General features: G+C 36.6%; 1 protein-coding gene across 19 annotated transcripts in view; it reads left to right on the top strand.

Moving 5' to 3' along the window:
* BAZ2B (bromodomain adjacent to zinc finger domain 2B) overlaps positions 1–20,256 on the top strand; it is a 399,019-nt gene that overhangs the window by 324,473 nt on the left and 54,290 nt on the right. For all 19 annotated transcript variants that reach the window (XM_047772695.1, XM_047772694.1, XM_047772692.1 and 16 more), the window contains 2 exons: positions 348–413; positions 18,868–19,008. In XM_047772695.1, coding sequence (XP_047628651.1) covers positions 348–413; positions 18,868–19,008 — 207 coding nt within the window. The remainder of the gene's footprint in view (positions 1–347; positions 414–18,867; positions 19,009–20,256) is intronic.

Below are 20,256 nucleotides of genomic sequence, written 5' to 3'. Positions count from 1 at the left end.
ACCTGTTCCAGCCAACCATTATGCTTTTTGTTCTGCCAGCTTTTGAAGGAGCATCACAACTGACCATGAGTAAATCTGTATGCTTCTGTTTACACTGTCTCCATGTTCATTGCTTTATCTTTTTGCTTTTGATTGTTCTTGTATTTGCTTTCTAAACCTGAACTAAAACATGCACAGACTGGCCATTCTTGTCTTATATTTAGTATTTACTGTGACTTGTCTATAAATGCTAAACATGCTATACTGAGTTTTTTTTTGTTTTGTTTTGTTTTGTTTCGTTTTTTCATTTGAAAATCAAATGGTTAACTACAGTTGAGTTATATTCCTAATTTTATCTGGCCTAATAGGAGCGAGAGAGAAGGCGACAACATATGATGCTTATGAAAGCTATGGAAGCTCGTAAAAAAGCAGAAGTAAGTGTATGTTTCAAAAAATATTACCTAGACATAAATTAGCATTTTTTCTTAAAGCACTTGTTCTTCTAAATCTAAACTTTTTGGAGTATGGGTTTGTCATGATTTACTGGCTTTCATAAGGAAACTAAAGGTAGAGATAGTAACTGAATCTTAGAACATAAAAGAATGTAGGAAGGATTCCAATGTATGTATTAATTTTCTTGGCTGAGATTTTAATGATCTTTTTTTTTTAATGTAGTGAATGGCATTTGTTTGGATAAAAGTTGCTATTTCTTACTGTAACAAGAGTTTTATAAAATTTATGTTAAAGCATGCCTAGACAATCCTATATGTCCTAATTCAAACATTAGTCAGTTCAACTAAATTATTCTTTAGCATTCCATGTGTAAATTAAGCCTTGAAACAGACTTTTACCATATAATTCAGAATAAGAAAATTATTGAAATAAGTCACAATGAGCTTACATAGATTTTAATAGAAATCATTCAAAGGTTAAAAAATATATTACAGAGGAATGCACTCTGCATTAAAACAGTGGAAAAGAACTATGGCCATTATAATCAGGGCTTTGCAGTTCTCAGATACCCATGCTGGCTCTAAACCAACTTGCTTTACCTCTTCAGGCTATTTCTTCTTTAAAATTGAGGTAATTCTTACCTCGTAAGATTATAAGATTATCAAGTGAGATAAGCATTTAATAAATGATAACTAATAAAAATGAGTCTGTTTGGTCTAGAAGTTGAGAGCCCTATATTTCACTTTTGAGGCCTCAGCTTTGGCTTAAACTGTCATTAGAGATTTCTGGTATGAAGGCACAGTGTGTGTATTGTTTAGGAACCTGGACCTTGTAACCAAGTTATCAGGATTTGAATTCTGATTTCAGTACATTCCAGCTCTATGACCTAGGGCAAGTTATTTAACCTCTGTCATTCAATTTTTTTCATCTATGAAATGGAGTGATAACTAAATTCCTACTTCGTAGAGTTTGTAGTGATGATTAAGCGGGTCTGTATCTTTATGAGTGTATGTGTAAAGTTCTTGGAACAGTGCCTGGCACCACATCGTGCTTACAGTTACTTATTACTACATAAATGTTTGCTATGTGGAGTGGGCCTAGCAAGATGCATAGCCAGTGTCGGGAACTACTAACATAAATTACTTCTAAAGTCTCTTCCAGCAATTACTTTCTGTGACTCTCCTCAACTTTATGGAGGTTTTGACCTAACATTTTTTTTTCTACTGTCTTTTTTTACTTACCTGTTAATTATCCAGGATCACTGACACCCTCTACATCTAACATAATAAGGGAATCTATCCATGAATTTTTAACCATAATCTCTGAAAAATGACAGGCAGGGAAAGAGAGGGGTAACAGACGACAGGAATGGGCATGGCTGCTAACTCTGTTTCCTTCTGAAAGCAGTGGTGGGAGAGTAGGGAAGGGGATTAATTAAAATTCTAAAAGCCTAACCTTATTTTCTCCTTTCTGGAGAGTTGGGAACTGAGGGAGTAACTCAGGAAAAAGACCTAGAAAGTCCCTCAAGAGACAAGTTCTTCTCTGCCAATTATGTTTCGTAATCTTATCAGAGGACTAAGAAGAACTAGAACTTGTGAGTTTGGTTTTTCCTGTTGGAGACAAAAGCTAAAGAAAGACAGAATGATGAAAATAACCAAGAGCATTCTCTCCAGGTATACTAGGATTTCGTAGGAGGGAACACCTAAGAGAATGGTAAGGATAAGATCATCTGAGGGGACAAATGTCCCAAAAGGCTCAAGAATCATGACCTCTTCCATTTCGTTTTTCTTTTTTCTTTTTTTTTAAGTAATGAACAATTATATTTTATTTTTTATAATGATTTTTATTTTTTCCATCATACTTGATTTACAGTGTCTGTCAATTTCCTACTGCACAGCGAGGTGACCCAGTCATACATACATGTATAGATTCTTTTTTCTCACATTATCATATACCATCACAAGACCAGACATAGTATCCAGTGCTATACAGCAGGATCCTTTGCTTATCCATTCCCAAGTCAATAGTTTGCATCTATTAACAACAAATTCCCAGTCCCTCCCCCTCCCTCTCGGCAACCCACAAATCTATTCTCCATGTCTGTGATTTTCTTTTCTGTGAAAAGGTTCATTTATGCCATATATTAGATTCCAGATATAAGTGAAATCATATGGTATTTGTCTTTCTCTTTCTGACTTACTTTACTTAGTATGAGAGTCTCTAGTTCCATCCATGTTGCTGCAAATGACATTGTTTTGTTCTCTTTTGTGGCTGAATAATATTCCATTGTGTGGAATCAGTGGACATTTAGGTTGTTTCCATGTCTTGGCTATTGTGGATAGTGCTGTAAGGAACATGCATATGCATGTGCTTTTTCAAGGAAAGTTTTGTCCAGATACATGCCCAAGAGAGGGATTGCTGGGTCATATGGTAGTTTTATGTATAGTTTTCTAAGGTACCTCCATACTGTTCTCCATAGTGGTTTTACCAATTTACATTCCTGCCAACAGTGCAGGAGGGTTCCCTTTTCTCCACATTCTGTCTAGCATTTGTTATTTGTGGGCTTCTTAATGATAGCCATTCTGACTGGTGTGAGGTGGTACCTCATAGTAGTTTTCATGTGCATTTCTCTAATTATCAGTGATGTGCTTGTTGGCCATCTGTATATCTTCTTTGGAGAAGTGTCTAGTCGGGTCTTTTGCCCATTTTCCCTTAGGTTATTGGTTTTTTTTGCTGTTGAGTTGTATAAGTTGTTTGTATATTTTAGAGATTAAGCCCTTGTCATTTGCATCGTTTGAAACTGTTTTCTCCCATTCTGTAAGTTGTCTTTTTTTTTTTTTTTTTTAATGGTTCCCTTTGTTGTGCAAAAGCTTGTCAGTTTGATTAGGTCCCAGTGGTTTATTTTTGCTTTTATTTCTGTTGCTTTGGGAGACTGACCTGAGAAAACATTTGGAAGGTTGATATCAGAGAATGTTTTACCTATGTTCTCTTCCAGGAGTTTGATGGTGTCTTGTCTTATGTTTCAGTCTTTAAGCCACTTTGAGTTTATTTTTCTGCATGGTGTGAGGGTGTGTTCTAGGTTTCATTGATGTGCACGCAGCTGTCCAGGTTTCCCAGCACCACTTACTGAAAAGACTGTCTTTTTCCCATTTTATGTTCTTGCCTCCTTTGTCGAAGATTAATTGACCATAGGTTTCTGGGATTATTTCTGGGTTCTCTATTCTGTTCCATTGGTGTGTATGTCTGTTTTGGTACTAGTACCATACTGTCTGTGGCTTTGTAATAGTGCCTGAAGTCTGGGAGAGTTATGCCTCCTGCTTGGTTTTTATTCCTCAGGATTGCTTTGGCAATTCTGGGTCTTTTGTGGTTCCATATAAATTTTTGGATTGTTTGTTCTAGTTCTGTGAAAAATGTTGTGGGTAATTTGATAGGGATTGCATTGAATCTGTAGATTGCTTTGGGCAGATGGCCTTTTGTACAATATTAATTTTCCCAATCCAGGAACATGAAATATCTTTCCATTTCTTTACATCTTCTTTAATTTCCTTGATTAATGTTTTATAGTTCTCAGCATGTAAGTCTTTCGACTCCTTGGTCAGGTTTATTCCCAGGTATTTGATTTTTGGGGGGTGCAATTTTAAAAGGTATTGTATTTTTGTATTCTTTTTATTTCATTGTTAGTATACAGAAATGAGACTGATTTCTGAATGTTAATCTCTTATCCTGCTACTTTGCTGAATTTGTTGATCAGTTTATATAGTTTTTTGGTTGAGTCCTTAGGATTTTCTATATATGTAGCATCATGTCATCTGCATATGGTGACAGTTTTACCTCTTCTCTTCCTATTTGGATGCCTTTTATTTCTTTCGTTTGTCTGATTACTATGGCTAGAACTTCCAATACTCTGTTGAATAACAGTGGTGAGAGTGGGCATCCTTGTTTTTTTCCAGATTTTAGTGGGAAGACTTTCACCTTTTTTCCATTGAGTATTATATTTGCTCTGGGTTTGTCATAAATGGCTTTAATTATGTTAAGGTATGTTCCCTTTATACCCACTTTGGTAAGAGTTTTTATCGTGAATGGATGTTGAACATTGTCAAATGCTTTTTCTGCATCTATTGAGATGATCCTGTGGTTTTTGACTTTTCTTTTGTTAATGTGGTCTTTGATGTTGATTGATTTGCACATGTAGAACCGTCCATGTGCACCTGGGATGAATCCCATTTGGTTGTGGTGTATCATCTTTTTTATATGTTGTTAGACTCAGTTGGCTAAAATTTTGTTGAGAATTTTTGTGTCTATATTCATCAAATACATTGGCGTAGAGTTTTCTTTTTTGGAGGTATCTTTGTCTGGTTTTGATATTAGGGTGATGGTAATGTCATAGAATGTCTTTGGGAACGTTTCTTCTTCAACCTTTTGAGAAGGCTTAAGGAGGACGGGTATAAATTCCTCTTTGTATGTGTGGTAGAATTCATCTGGCCCTGGACTTTTATTTGTAGGGAGTGTTTTTTATGACATATTCAATTTCATTTCTAGTGATCAATCTGTTCAGTTGATCTGTTTCTTCTTGGTTCAGTTTTGGCAGGCTGTAAGTCTCTAGAAAGTTTTCCATTTCTTCCAGGTTGTCAAATTTGTTAGCATACAATTGTTCATAATATTTTCTTAAGGTTTTTTTTTTTTTTTGTATTTCTACAGTATCCATTGCGATTTCCCCTTTTTTATTTCTTTTTTTTTTTTTATTTGGCTTTTTTCTCTCCTCATCTTGGTGAGCCTGGCCAGAGGTTTATCAATTTTGTTTACCTTTTCAAAAAACCAGCTCTTGGTTTTATTGATTGTTTTTCTCTTGTTTTTTGAATCTATTTTATTGATTTTTCTCTCTGATCTTTATGATTTCCTTCCTTCTGCTGATTTTAGCTTTTTGTTTGTTCTTTTTTTACTAATTTATTAGGTTGTGGGTTAAGTTGTTGATTTGATGTGAGATTTTTCTTCTTTTTTGAGGAAGGCCTATATTGCTATGAACTTCCCTCTGAGCACTGCTTTTGCAGCATGCCATAGATTTTGAGTGCTGTGTCTTCATTATTATTTGTCTTGAAGTATTTTTTAATTTCCTTCCTAATTACCTTATTGACCCTTTGGTTTTTTTAGTAGCATGTTTAGTCTCAATGTAGTTATTTTTTTCTCATTTCTTTTCTTGTGGTTGATTTCTAGTTTCATGCCATTGTGGTCAGAGAAGATTCTTGAAATAATTGCTATACTCTTAAATTTGTTGAGGTTAGTTTTGTGCCCCATTATGTCATTGATCCTTGAGAATGTTCCATGTGCACTTGAGAAGAATGTATATTCTGAGTTTTTTGGATGTAATGTCCTAAAAATGTCAGTTAAGTCTTAACTTTTCTATTGTGTCATTTAGGATCTCTGTTGCCTTATTGATTTTCTGTCTAGAGGATCTGTCCACTGATGTGAGTGGGGTGTTAAAGTCTCCTACTATGATTGTATTCCCATCAATTTCTCCTTTTATGTCTGTTAGTATTTGTTGTAGGTAACTGGGTGCTCCTATATTAAGGGGCATATATATTGACGATTGTAATATCCTCTTCTTGAATGGATCCTTTTACCATTAAATAGTGTCCTTCTTTGTCTTTCTTTATGGCCTTCATTTTTAACTCTATTTTGTCCGATATGAGTATTGCAACTCCTGCTTTCCTGTCTTGTCCATTGGCATGGAATATCTTTTCCCATCCCCTCACTTTCAATATATATGTGTCCTTTGCCCAAAGGTGAGTCTCTTGTAGACAGCAGATTGAAGGTTTTTGCTTTTTTATCCAATCTGCCATTTTGTGTCTTTTGATTGGAGCATTCAGTCCATTGACATTTAAGGTAATTATGAATAGATATGTATTTATTGCCATTTTAAACCTTGTTTTCCAGTTGATTCTATGTTTCTCCTTTCCTCCTTTCTTTTTTTGGTTGGATGATTTCCATTTATTTTATGCTTAAATACTTTTTTTTTTTTTTAGTTTTTGTGAATGTAATGTGAATTGGTTTTGATTTGCAGTTGCCCTGTGTTTTTTTTTTTTTTTTTTGTCTTTTTACTATTTCTTGGGCCGCTCCCACGGCATATGGAGTTTCCCAGGCTAGGGGTCTAATCCGAGCTGTAGCTGCCAGCCTACGTCAGAGCCACAGCAACGCAGGATCCGAGCTGCGTCTGCAACCTACACCACAGCTCATGGCAACGCCGGATCGTTAACCCACTGAGCAAGGGCAGTGATCGAACCTGCAACCTCATGGTTCCTAGTCGGATTCGTTAACTACTAAGCTACGACGGGAACTCCGCCCTGTGTTTTTAAGTATGTTAACCCCTTCCTATATCTGCTTGCTTTAGGCTGATAATCATATATGCTCAAACACATTATTAAAAAAAAAGAAAAAGAAAAATGAATCTATATTTTCTTACTTTCCTTCCCCACATTCTGATTTTGTAGTCCTTTTTAAACATCCTCATGTGTATCCTTTTGCTGTTCCTTGTGTTTATCAGCACTTTTACAGTAGTTTTTTTTTTTTTTTCCTCTTTTAGATCTGTATGCTGGTTTATTTAAGTGATTGTTTTCCAATTGTGGTTTCCTCCATCCTATTTCTTCTCACTTCTTTTATATTTAGAGAAGCCCTTTCCATATTTCTTTTAGAATGGGTTTAGTATTGCTGTACTCTTTTAGCTTTTGTTTGTTGGAGAAATTCTTTATTTCCCCTTCTATTTTAAATAATATTCTTGCTGGATAGAGTATCCTAGGCTGCAAATTTTTTCCTTTCAGCACTTTAAATATATCTTGCCATTCCCTTCTGGCCTGTAGTGTTTCTGTAGAGAAATCAGCTGATAGCCTTATGGGGGTTCCCTTATAATTAATGCTTTGTTTTTCTCTTGCTGCCTTTAGAATCCTCTTTTTGTCTTTAACTTTTGCCATTTTTACTATAATATGTCTTGGTGTGGGGCTATTTGGATTCAACTTGTTTGGGGCTCTCTGTGCTTCCTGTATCTTGATATCACTTTCCTTTATATTTTGGAAGTTTTCAGCCATAATTTTTTCAAATATATTTTCAATCCCCTTTTCTTTTTCTTCTCCTTCTGGAATTCCTATTTTGCGTAGATTGGACACTTTATATTATCCCATAGATCTCTTACATTACTTTCGTGTTTTTTCATTTGTTTTTCTGTCTGCTGTCCTGATTGGGTGACTTCCTTTATTCTATCTGCCACATCACTACTTCCTTCCTCTGTATTATTCATTCTGGTCTTTATTGTCTTTAGCTCAGTTTGTGTCTCTGCAGATGAATTTTCTAATTTTTCTTGGTTCCTCCTTATATTTTCTAGTTCTTTGCTAAAGTAATCTGCATTACTGTTTATATCCACCCTTAATTCCTTCATATTCACTCTTAATTCCTTCAGTATTTTCACTGTCTCCTTTTTGAACTCAGTGTCTACTAGGCTGCAGAGTTCTGTTTCATTGTTTGCTCCATCAGGTGAATCGTCCTGTTCTTTTAACTGGGAATGTTTCCTGAGCTTCTTCATCTTGCTTATATTTTTATTTTTCTGTGAGTTTAGGTAAACCAAACTGTAGTCTTGGAGGGCTATTTCTATGCAAGAGCACCCCTTTGTATTTTGTGGGGCATTACTATTTATTTTTGGCATGGGAGTTTGGATATTTGCTGTCTCTTTCTTTGGTGTGAGCAGGCTATTATCCCCAGGGTGCTGAGCATGTTTCCAGAGAGAAGGAAGCAGTGGGTAGAGCTAGTAGTTAGTGCCTGGTAGCTGGGGTCTTGACAGTAGCAAGGACCTGAAGGAAGGTGGCACAAGCTACTCCTAGTTGCAGAGCCCTGGGACATGTTAATGAGCCTTAGGCAGATTTAGGCAGTGCCCAGAGCATTTGGCAGTGGCAAAGGCATGGTGTGTGAGTTGCCAGGGGAGCAAGAGCAACAACAGGTAGTGTTTGATTGCAGTGCCCTCCTATGAGGTGATTAGAGCCACAAGTGGTGCCTGTTCAGGACCCTTAGTGGTAGCAGGCCACGCCCACCTCCAGAGTCATTGATAACTATGGTAGTTTGCCCTTGCCACCTGCAGACCACACAAGAAGCACCCTGTCTCACTTAGCCCACGCAGGAAGTGGTAAACAAGCTGCTCGTGATTGCGGGATCCTGGGAAGTGACAGAGATCAAGCTTGTGGGCACTGCCCAGAGCATTCAGCAGTGGCAGCATCTGTGCCAGTGTGCTTCTAGGGGTGCAAGAGCAACAACAGGTGGCGTTTGGTCACAGTGCTCTCCTCTGTGTACCCTTGAGGTAATGGGGGCTCCAGGTGGTGCTTGTTCTCGGACCCCTAGTGGTGGCAGGCCATGCCCACCTCTGGAGTCGGTGATAATTGTGGTGATCTGCCCCCACCACCTGCAGACCATGCAAGAAGCACCTCGTCATGCTTAGCCCCCACATGAGGTGCTAAACCAGCTGCTTCTAGTTGTAAGTTCCTGGGAAGGGACAGTGATCAAGCATCTGGGCACTGCCTAGAGCATTTTGCAGTGGCAGCAGCTGGGTGGGTGTGCTCCCAGAGGAGTAAGAGCAACAATAGTTGGTGTTCTGTCGCAATGTTCTCCTTTGTGTTGCCCTCTGAGGTGGTTGAGGCTGCAAGTGGTTCTTATTCAGGGATCCCCAGTGGCAGTGGGCCATGCCCACCTCTGGAGTCAGTGATAACTGCAGTGGTTTGCCCCCACCAGCTGCAGACCACACAGGAAGCACCCCATCCCACTCAGCCCACACAGGAGGTGCTGCACCAACTGTTCCTTGTTGTAGGGTTTTGGGAAGGGACAGTGATCAAGCTTCTGGGCACCACCCAGAGTGTTTGGCAGTGGCAGCTGCAAGGCAGGTGTGTTCCCAGGGGTATGAGAGCAACAATGTATGGTGCTTGGTTGCAGTGCCCTCTTTTTTTTTTTTTTTTTAACCAACCCCAGAGGTGACTAGGGCTGCAAGGGGAGCCCACTCACAGCTCCCCAGTGGTGGCAGGCCATGCCTCCCTCCGGCCTCTGAGAAGACTGTTGCAGTCTGTCCCTGCCATCTGTAGATCACACAAGAGGCACCACGTCACACTTAGCCCCCCACTGTCCCCAGCCCACACAAGGGGTGCCCGGCCACCCACAGTCTGTACGAGAAGCTCCCAGTCTCCCTCAGCCCGAGCAAGTGGCTTCTTGCCACCTGTAGCCTGCACCAGATCCGCCCCGCCATCTGAGAGCCCGTGCACACGTGCATGGGGAGATTCCTATGGTGGTCCACTCCTCCTCTTTTTGCCCTCCCCAACTATGCCGCCTTGCTTCTCCTGCCAGCTCAGACCTTCTCCCTGGTTCTCTCTGCTGTGGCGTTCCACTCTCCAGCCCATAGCACACTGCTGCCCAACCTGTGGCACACAGCTCCTTAGCCCCTCATGCTGTACCCACACAGCCAACCCCAGTCCTCTTCCCAGGACTGACCTCCAGAGCCTAAGCCTCAGTGCTCAGCCTCCACCCAAGTGTCTCAGGCTTGGTGTCCGGGTGGGTGGTTCAGATGATCTGTGTGGCTCTCTCTACTTTGCCCTCCTCAGTGCAGCTGCTATGCTTTTCTTGGCGACTTTGAGGTCCCTCCATCTCAGCTGATCTCCCTGTCAGTTACGTGGCTTCCCAGGGTGTGGGTTCCTTTTCTCCTTCACAACTCCCTCTCAGGAATGCTAGTCCCATCCTGATTCCTTTTTTCTCTCTCGCTCGCTCTTTTTTTCTTTTGTTCTACCCAGTTATGTCGAGTGTCTTGCCCTTTTTGGAGGTTTAAGTTCTTCTGCCAGCATTCAGTAGATGTTCTATGTGAGTCATTTTACATGTAGATATGTTTTTTTGATGTGTTTGTGGGAGAAGGCGAGTGTGATGTCTTACTCCTCTGCCATCTTCATCCGCCTCCCCATTGCGTTTTTCATATTCACCTTTGTGGCCTGGGAGAGGAGTAGGAAAAGCTGATGAAGAGAGTGAGTAAGATCTGCATTGAGTGGAAGGTGGCAGCCATAGTATAAATTAAGATAATTTAAATTAAATCTTCTAAGAATCTTCCTCAAGACCCAAGAGCACCTTTCATGGGAAAAGGATACACCCTTGGCTAGATGGAATCAGGCAGAGTGCTTCCAATAAAACTTGCAAAGGGATATGAGAAACCAGAATAGCTCTTCCTCTTCTGGTTACCTCATCTTCATCCTGAGAAAAAAAAGAAACAAGAATAGCGTAGAGGAGTTCCCGTCATGGCGCAGTGGTTAACGAATCCGACTAGGAACCATGAGGTTGCGAGTTCGGTCCCTGCCCTTGCTCAGTGGGTTAACGATCCGGTGTTGCCGTGAGCTGTGGTGTAGGTTGCAGACGCGGCTCGGATCCCGCGTTGCTGTGGCTCTGGCATAGGCCGGTGGCTACAGCTCCAATTCAGCCCCTAGCCTGGGAACCTCCATATGCCTCGGGAGTGGCCCAAGAAATAGCAACAACAACAACAACAAGAGAAAAAAATAAATAAATAAATAAAAGATCCTTTTTTAAAAAAAAAAAGAATAGCGTAGAAAATATTTATTCTTCAATCTGAAGTACTTAGAGGTATAAAAACAAGCATCAGATAAGGGAAAATTAACCCACTTATATTGAAACAATACAAGTTCTTGATAGGGCTGTCCATGCCAAGCATACGTAATTATGAAAAGAAGTGTCAAAGGCAACCATGCCAAAGTATTAAAGTAGCAAATATTTTATATATGTGTGTTTGTGTGTGTGTGTGTGTATACCTATCTACAGAAAGTAATAGCTTTTAAAGCATAGTAAAAGAGCCTGTTCTCCCTGCTTTCTTTCTTGCTTTCCTCAGCACTTCCCATGCATTCTCCACAGAGCAGCAGAGTGATCTTTTCAGAAAATGAATCAGATTATATCTTAACACCATTGAGTGGCTTCTCATTGCAATTGTAATAAAGTCTACATTCTTCACTATGACACATCAAACCCATATGCCCTGACCTCTGCCAACCCCTTCAACTTTACATCATAAATCTTGTACCTTATATACTATGTTCAAGTCATTTTTGTCTTTTTATTATTCCTAAGCAAAGGGTCTTTACTATTATTTTTTTCCATCAAATATTCAAGTATTTCTTGTTGTTCAGTCAGAGATCATATGTTAACTTGTCAAAGAGGCCTTCCCAGAACGCCTAATTTTGCCATACTTGTTAATGGTCTGTTTTATCCCAGACCGTAAGATCTGTGAAGACAGCAATCTTGCCTGTCTTGTCTACCATCATATTGCCAGTGATTACAGCAAGGTGTATAGGTAGGTGCTTAGAAAATTGTAGTTGAATGAATGAATGAGTTAAAGTGAAAGTGGCAGTGAAAGTGCTAAGAGAACAAAGTAAGAATAAAGCAAAAGCATTAAAGAAAGAATACATTATTATGTATTCTCTTTATATAATAATAAAATTATTTTATTCTAGGTGGTTTTCTTTTTTTCTTTCAGTTAAACACTTAAGGAACCATTATTTAAAATAACAGTACAGTAACTATGTCACAAATATCTTTTATCAGAATGCTTGAGAGACTCCCATAGAGAAAACTCTGAATTCTTAAAATGTTGTTAACAACCTCTAATAACTAAAGACCTGTAAATAGGATTAGATAAATTTACCAACTACTCAGATTAAAATTGTGTTCCTGTATTGAATGATAGCTTCCTAAAATACTATTGTGTGCACAGCATTAAATTAGATACTGTGGGAAAAACAAAAAAATACTAAAGATCCTTTTTATCATATCAAAGAGATAAAACTTACAGTATAAACAGTTAAGCAGTGGAGTTCCACAGTGGCTCAGCAGGTTAAGGATCCAGCATTGTCACTGCAGCAACCTGGGTTGGATCCCTGGCCCTAGAACTTCCACATGATGCTGGTGAAGCCAAAAAAAAAAAAAAAAAAATCAAGCAGTGACTAGGTATATATTTTACAGGTAATTTTTCACCAAATCTTTTACATAAATTTGTTCTTCAGTGAATGTTAACAAGATATTTCTACATGTACTTGTACATTTCTTCATTATTACTTGATGTGTATAAGGTGTAACTAGTATTATGCCAATAATGGGCACATCTTGCCTTCATATTCTGCTCAGTTGCAATTTTTTTGTTATTAACTACTAAAGACAAATTTTACCATAAAGATAAAGCCATATGATACTTAGGCAGGGCCAACTCAAAGTTTGGAAATGGACTATGTAACCCTTGATTCTAAATTTTAATACCTTTAGAGATTCAATTATTAGGTTGCAAAGAAAAAAATAGGATAAACAAAAATGCAGATTTTATGGGTAATGTTTAAAGAATTATGAGGTTAAAAATTAATTGCTTTCACCTTGTTAATTAAAAATCTCCTATAACATCTGAGATTATTTCAAGAAACTCCCCATAGTCATCAAAGTAGAAAGGTAACAGAACACCATTTTTATGTTTCTTTGTGTACACTAACTACACTGATTTACATTCTGATTTATCTTAATATATTTTTCACTAAAATCTTCCAAAATTTATATTGGTTCTCTAACTTAGAAATCTAATTTCTACAGTTTTCCCTTTATATAAATCTGTGATTAGTAAGATTATTCAGACATATAAATTACCTTACTTATTAAATTTATGATATAATTTATAATACTTTTATAATGTAATGTAGGAAAGAAAAGTGCTTAGCCACATGAATAAAAAAGGTTTATTTTCCACTATATTCAAGTCGTATGAAATATATGTGCTTTCAATATTAATAATCACTAGAAACTTAGGTTGGTTTAAGCAGTGTGACAAAGTAGCTCAAAATATCCTATTTCATGTATAAAAACTTCATACTATACCAGGTACAAATTTATAAACACTTTGCTCATATTATCTGAAAAATCAACCATAGTTATTACAACAGAGTCTTTTGTATATCTCTCCAAGGATCAGTAAAGTACAAAAGGTTGTTAAGCATGCATCTATTACAAAATGACTTTGTCAGCACTTTAGGAAATAAAAACATAAAATAGAAGAGAATAGTTCAGGTTTCAGAAGTCATGTAAAAACTAATTGAAAGCAGAAAAAAAATGTATAACCTTCTCAATGATTCAAGTCATGAGAATATTTTATAATCCTATATTTATATTAATCATTACTTAGTGAAAAATAAAAAGTAGAATTGCCCACATAGACAGTTTTGTTTAAACAGATCCATTTTTCAGTTGAAGACAAAGTAAGTGTACTTACATGACATACTTGTATGTTGTACTTTACATAATGTACTTCAGTTTTAAAATTAAATTGTCTTAAAAAACATGTAAGGGATTTTATATTAACGATGCAATAAAATATTGAATGTCACATAACAAAGTCATTTTTGAAAATTGTTATCACTGTAACTTAGATATGTTAAAATCTCTGACTCAAGAATTATTAACAATTTTGAGTTTAATTTAGGAGACATTTGTGTAATAGTAGCTGCTTTAGCAGTATTTAATGATACTTAATCTAATGTAAGCACACTTTTGTGTAATTCTTTGGTGGATTTTACGAAAATGTGATAACCAGAAGGTTTTATTCTTTTTAAATAGTACTTTGTACCTGTAAAATACAATAAAATATAACATAAATGAAATATAAATTTTATTAAAATTTTAAAATAAGAATTTATTTTGTCATGTGATTCATAACTTTTTCATTTATTTAAACTTAATTTTTATTACATTTTAATTTTAAAAGTAGGCCTTTTTAAAAAATCACCCTGATTGTTCTACTCTACTCATTATGTAATATAAAATAATATCATTTTTGTTTTTTATATGTCTTCTGTAAATGGCTTGAGTTATTAATCTTATTAACACTTTTATTCTTCTTGCACCCTGAGGTAAATCTGTGCCTCCTAAATAATATTTATGTCTTTGAAGTTTAAGTACAAGTTGCTGTCAAAAGAAATGTATTCTCCTAATTATGCCCAGAGCAAACACTTGAGACCCAATAGAATCGTAACACACACACACACAAAAAAAAAAGGCATCTTTGCAACATGATCTCTTAAAAATGGCCTGTTTTTCAGTCTGATTAGTTGTAAAACTTTACAATAACAAGTCCTCCTACCATAGTCATTGTTTAGTTTTTAAACTTCCACAATTCTAAAACAGAGTATATTCATATCATATATTTGTTTTGCTATAAGATTTCTGTAAGTACTTTCATTTATGCTTTTACATCCCTAAAATAATCTTTTTATGTGAGTAAAAAAACCCTGCTTTTAAAAATTTCACCCTGTGTATCTTAGGCTGTTTAGTGTAATCTAAATTTAATGCATTTGCTATTAAAAAGTATTTCAACTTTGAGATGAAATTTAATTGACTTCTTAGCCAAGATATTGGTAATATTTTGATACAGAAAATTTTATCACTACAATTAAGATGATAAAGAAGATGTTTTATTTTAAACAACATATGTTCCAGGAATCCACATTTATAAAGCTTCTACATCTTGAAAACTGGGCAAGGAAAGGGAGAGCCGGGAATGAAGGCCAAGTATAGTCAATCTAAAATATAGTCAAGAAGAGCCATATTTCATAGACATTTTTAGGCAGTCTAACTTACTGCCTTGAAATTTAAACAGTGTGGCACTTGTAGATTTAATCATTCAGCAGACTAACAAATGCTTTGATAACTTTTACATGTTAAGACACATTGAATATGTCCATTATGGACATAGTTTAACTGTTATAATTGGAAAAAAGAACAACAGTTAGACCAGTGGGAGAGGAAAGTTGAATTGATACAGGCTTGAGTGTCGGAGAGAATGATAAAATCATTAAAATCTCTCTTGAAGTTTTCTGGCAAACTATATTGCTGGGAATTGAATAGGTCCGAAAAGAGGCGGGTGAATGAGTTTGTTCTTTTGACCTCTAGAAGCTTACACCACAGTGGGAGAGATCAACTTTAAACAAATACTTGTCACTTGGTGCAATAAATGCTATAATAAGTTATGTGGAAGCATGAAAAGGGAAATATTAAAATCCCTGAACTTGTTGTGGGAAAAATAAAAACACTGGTTTTATTTTTGTATAAAGCAGGAGGGGCTATGCATTCCAGGCAGAGGGGATGACATGTACACAGGTACAGTGTTGTGACTAAACAGAGCCTATGGGGTCAGAGAGGAGGAAGTTGCAAAGAGGGGGTTAGTCAGTTTTAACCTTGTGTACACACCTCTCTTGGCTTTGTTGCTTCTCCTCCTCCCCTTCTCCTTCCCCTTTCTCCTCCTTTTGTTCTTTCTCCTCCTCCTTCTCTTGGTGATTAGTGTTAGCATTCAAGCAATGCCGCAAACTCATTCTAATGTCTCCTCAACACTGGTATATCACACAATGTGACAAGTGTGGGAAATTCACTGAGAATCATGAGCTAGTAGACCAGAACTTGTGTGGGGCTAGTTTGTGACTGTCCTTATATGCCATTTTAAATATTAGTTGATCGTTGAGAGGATCCTAGAAGCTCTGGTTTTTTGAGAGTCACTTTGTACCAGAATCATAGAATTTATATTAGCTCTATATAATTCAATAGCATTCACTAAATAAATTAGCAAATAAACTTGTTCAGTTTAGAGACCCAATGTTTCCTTTCAAGTATCCCCTCAAGGGAGTAGATGCTGGTATTTAAGTAATAAATGTCCTGCAAATTTCTAAGGTGTCTTGAAAATCTCCATTTTACTCTAAAAATTGATGTCACTTTTATATTCTATCCTGCGTTATGGCCATGCTTTTTTTTTTTTTTTTGGTCATTTTGCCTTTTCTAGGGCCACTCCCACGGCATATCGAGGTTCCCAGGCTAGGGGTCGAATGGGAGCTGTAACCGCCAGCCTGCGCCAGAGCCTCAGCAACGTGGGATCCGAGCTGCATCTGCGACCTACACCATAGCTCACAGCAACGTCGGATCCTTAACCCACTGAACAAGGCCAGGGATCGAACCCGCAACCTCATGGTTCCTAGTCGGATTCGTCAACCACTGCACCACGATGGGAACTCCTGGCCATGCTTTTTAAATTGGAAAAATACTGCATATCACTAGGTAAAGGTGATATCCAAGAATATAAGGCACATTTATCTCATGGCATTAAATGCACTCTACTTACTGTCTGCGTATCGTTGAAGTATCTATGTACCCCGAGATGGCCGCTAATGTGAAGTTGGCACAGTGAAAAGAGCATTAGAGTCACGTAGATAGATCCTTTCGCTCTTTTTAAAATAACTATTTTAACAGTTCTTAGTAAATAGTAGAGCAGTCACAATTACTATATAACTATTATTTAAAACATCATTTAAAATTCTGGATTATTCCTATATAGTAGAAAAATTTATACCAGCTAGTTTGGAATTTATGGGACATTTAACATATTTTTTCTTTTTTTAATGATTTTTATTTTTTCCATTATAGCTGGTTTACAGTGTTCTATCAATTTTCTACTATACAGCAAAGTGACCCAGTCACACATGCATATATACATTCTTTTTCTCACATTATCCTCCATCATGCTCCATCATAAATGTTAACACATTTTTTCTATTGGTGATTGTAATTCATTATTCTGGTAAATGACCAAGAAGTTTGTCTTCTCTTTGGAAAAGCAACATTTCATGTGTTTAAAAATTAAAGATCCAGAGTTCCCATAGTGGCTGAACAGAAGCGAATTTGACTAGCATCCATGAGGACACAGGTTCGATCCCTGGCCTCACTCAGTGGATTAAGGATCCAGTGTTGCCATGAGCTGTGGTGTAGGTTGTAGATGTGGCTTAGATCATGCATTGCTGTGACTGTGGCATAGGCCAGCAGCTACAGCTCTGATTTGACCCCTGGCCTGGGAACCTCCATATGCCTCAGGTCTGGCCCTAAAATAATAATAATGATTTTTTTAAAAAAGAGAGAGACCAAGAAAAACATTAATAAGAAACTAGAAAATATAAAAAAGATTAACATCCAATTCTAGAAAACAATATTGTTCTACCAATGATAATTTGATTTAGAAATCTGTATTATGGGAATGTTACATGTTAATTGTGTATATTTCATGTTATTAGACTTTCAGAACCTGCTTTTAGTTTATAATTGATAAGACTAATTGTATAACATTTTTGATATCAATAACTTCATGTAAAAGTTTTTTATCATTCCCCTCCTAAATGTCTGCATAAATCAGTAACCCAGAAATTTAGAGGCAGTATAAAAATGAATAATAATTTAAGCATATTCTATAAAAAGGTGCACATATCTCGACCTCAATATTTCACAATGTATAAAAATACTGAAACCAATATAATAAGTCAGTTATACTTTGATTTTAAAGAATTGTATTTGAGGTATAATAAAGTAATGACACTAGTATTAGAGAAATCATTTGACTTTCTCCAACAGAATGTCATCCCTTGCAACAGGGAAATAGGAAATTATTTCCATATTGTTGCCATTACCTGCAATATTTTAATGCTTTTAGAATTGACTTCGGAACCCATTTTACAGTCTTTTAAATGTTATTTATAGTGGTAAATAATATTTTTATTTCATCACAAGTGTATATCTTAAGACTAGCTCATTCACTTTGAAAGAACTGCTTTTGCAAATTCAAACATATTGCTTCCACTTTCATGCTGTAAATCTCTTCTTGCTTCCAGGAGCTACATAAAAACTTTTGTCAGGAGTTCCCGTCGTGGCGCAGTGGTTGACGAATCCGACTAGGAACCATGAGGTTGCGGGTTCGGTCCCTGCCCTTGCTCAGTGGGTTAACGATCCGGCGTTGCCATGAGCTGTGGTGTAGGTTGCAGACGCGGCTCGGATCCTGCGTTGCTGTGGCTCTGGCGTAGGCTGGTGGCTACAGCTCCGATTCAACCCCTAGCCTGGGAACCTCCATATGCCTTGGGAGCGGCCCAAGAAATAGCAACAACAACAACAACAAAAAGACAAAAAAAAAAAAACTTTTGTCAATATTAGTTAACTTAGTTTTATAAATATTTAGTAGCCCATGTGCATTTTCTGTATTTGTTTTTATAAATGGGTATTTTATTCTCATAACATGAGAAAGGATTAAATTAATTTTGAATAACAAAATAATCTAGGTTAAATCTCATATTGATATTTTGTACATGTATGTATATATACATACAGTTATAAGATGAAATTTGAAATTCAAAAGGTGAAAATACTGAAAAACAAAGTAAGCCATCTTTTTCCGTGTAATTCCAAGTCTATTCTTAAATATCCTAAGTGAATTTTGTTCATGGAATAACACTTTGAATATTTTAAAAATTCTAACATGGATTTTTCAAACACATGCAATGATTAATGAGAATATGTGACTATGGTTTTCTTTTTAAGGAAAAAGAACGTTTGAAGCAAGAAAAACGTGATGAGAAAAGATTAAATAAAGAGCGTAAACTAGAGCAACGAAGATTAGAATTAGAAATGGCGAAGGAGCTAAAGAAGCCTAATGAAGACATGTGCTTAGCAGACCAAAAGGTAATTCACATAATTCATTAATTTTTTTAATTAATGAAATGATCACATAATTCGTTAATTTTTTCTGTGTTCTCACCTGATTCCTTCTCCAGAGCTGCCATTATGAAGGACTTGCCTTTTTAGCTAGAGAGGTAGATTCCCAAGTCTAGGTCAGTCTGTCTCTCCGGAATGGCCACCAGCAAACCTCTCTAGAGCCCTGCATTGATAGTTGCAATTTTTACTAAGTAAATGGAACACTGCCAACCTTTTTAATTTAAGTAGAAAGACTGCAGAAATCTCCAAAAATGAGTTATGGAAGTTCATAGGATTTCTATGTTTCGTTTGGCTCTTCCCAGGCATGTAGGTACAGAAAGATCTAACTCCTCCGCATGCCTCTATAGACATTTAAATATGTAGGCTTTATAGTCTCTGACCTCCTTCAATGCTTTAGTGATGGTAGCTAACTATTGAGTATGTTAACTACAGGCCAGCCACTATGCCAAGTGCTTTAAATCCATTTTCTCATTTAATCTTCACCACAATCCTATAGAATTGATATTTATGCCCATTAACAGAAGAGAAAACTTGAGACACAGAGAGGTTAAGGAACTTACCCAAGATTATACAGCAAATACAGCAACTTGGATTTAAGCCCCCGTTTGTTAAACTCCAGAGCTCATACTGTTTATGTCCTGAAAGCCAAGAAATGTGTCCAACCAAAGTACCCCATGTGTGTTTTCTCTTCCATCATGCTTCACAGATTTGTAATGTTGCTAAAATACATAAAAGTAACGACTTGGAAAGAGCAAAATCATCTTGATGACTGGCATGATTTCACATGCTTATGAGTAGAAATCAATTGTGTTTGACTATAGTTAAGAAGCTATTCCTATCATCTCTGTAATAGTCTCAATAATAGTTGTTATACTTGGTCAGTAGCATCTATATTTACTTACATTCATCTAATATATAAATAGTAATTGTCTCTTGATTCTGCAAACTCTTTTCTAAAGTGCTTAAAGCAAACTTTTAGCACCCAAGTGGAAAATTTAATTATATTAATATTCTATTTATTTACTTAGATAAATGCTTTTAAATAAAATGAAATTATGCATACTGGTTTTAGTCAATTGGATTTTAAAATTTCCTAAGCACAAAATGGATATCTTGGTTAATTAACACACTTAATAAGCTCATAGTAATTTCTTAAAATCCTAAGTGAGCTTTTTACTTGCTAATCCTAAATGATCATTTTTTTAATCCTAAGTA

The sequence above is a fragment of the Phacochoerus africanus genome, chromosome 3 (assembly GCF_016906955.1).
Source record: "Phacochoerus africanus isolate WHEZ1 chromosome 3, ROS_Pafr_v1, whole genome shotgun sequence".
NCBI lineage: Eukaryota > Metazoa > Chordata > Mammalia > Artiodactyla > Suidae > Phacochoerus > Phacochoerus africanus.
The sequence above is the reverse complement of the archived record's forward strand: the minus strand, read 5'-3'. Positions and strand labels throughout refer to the sequence as shown.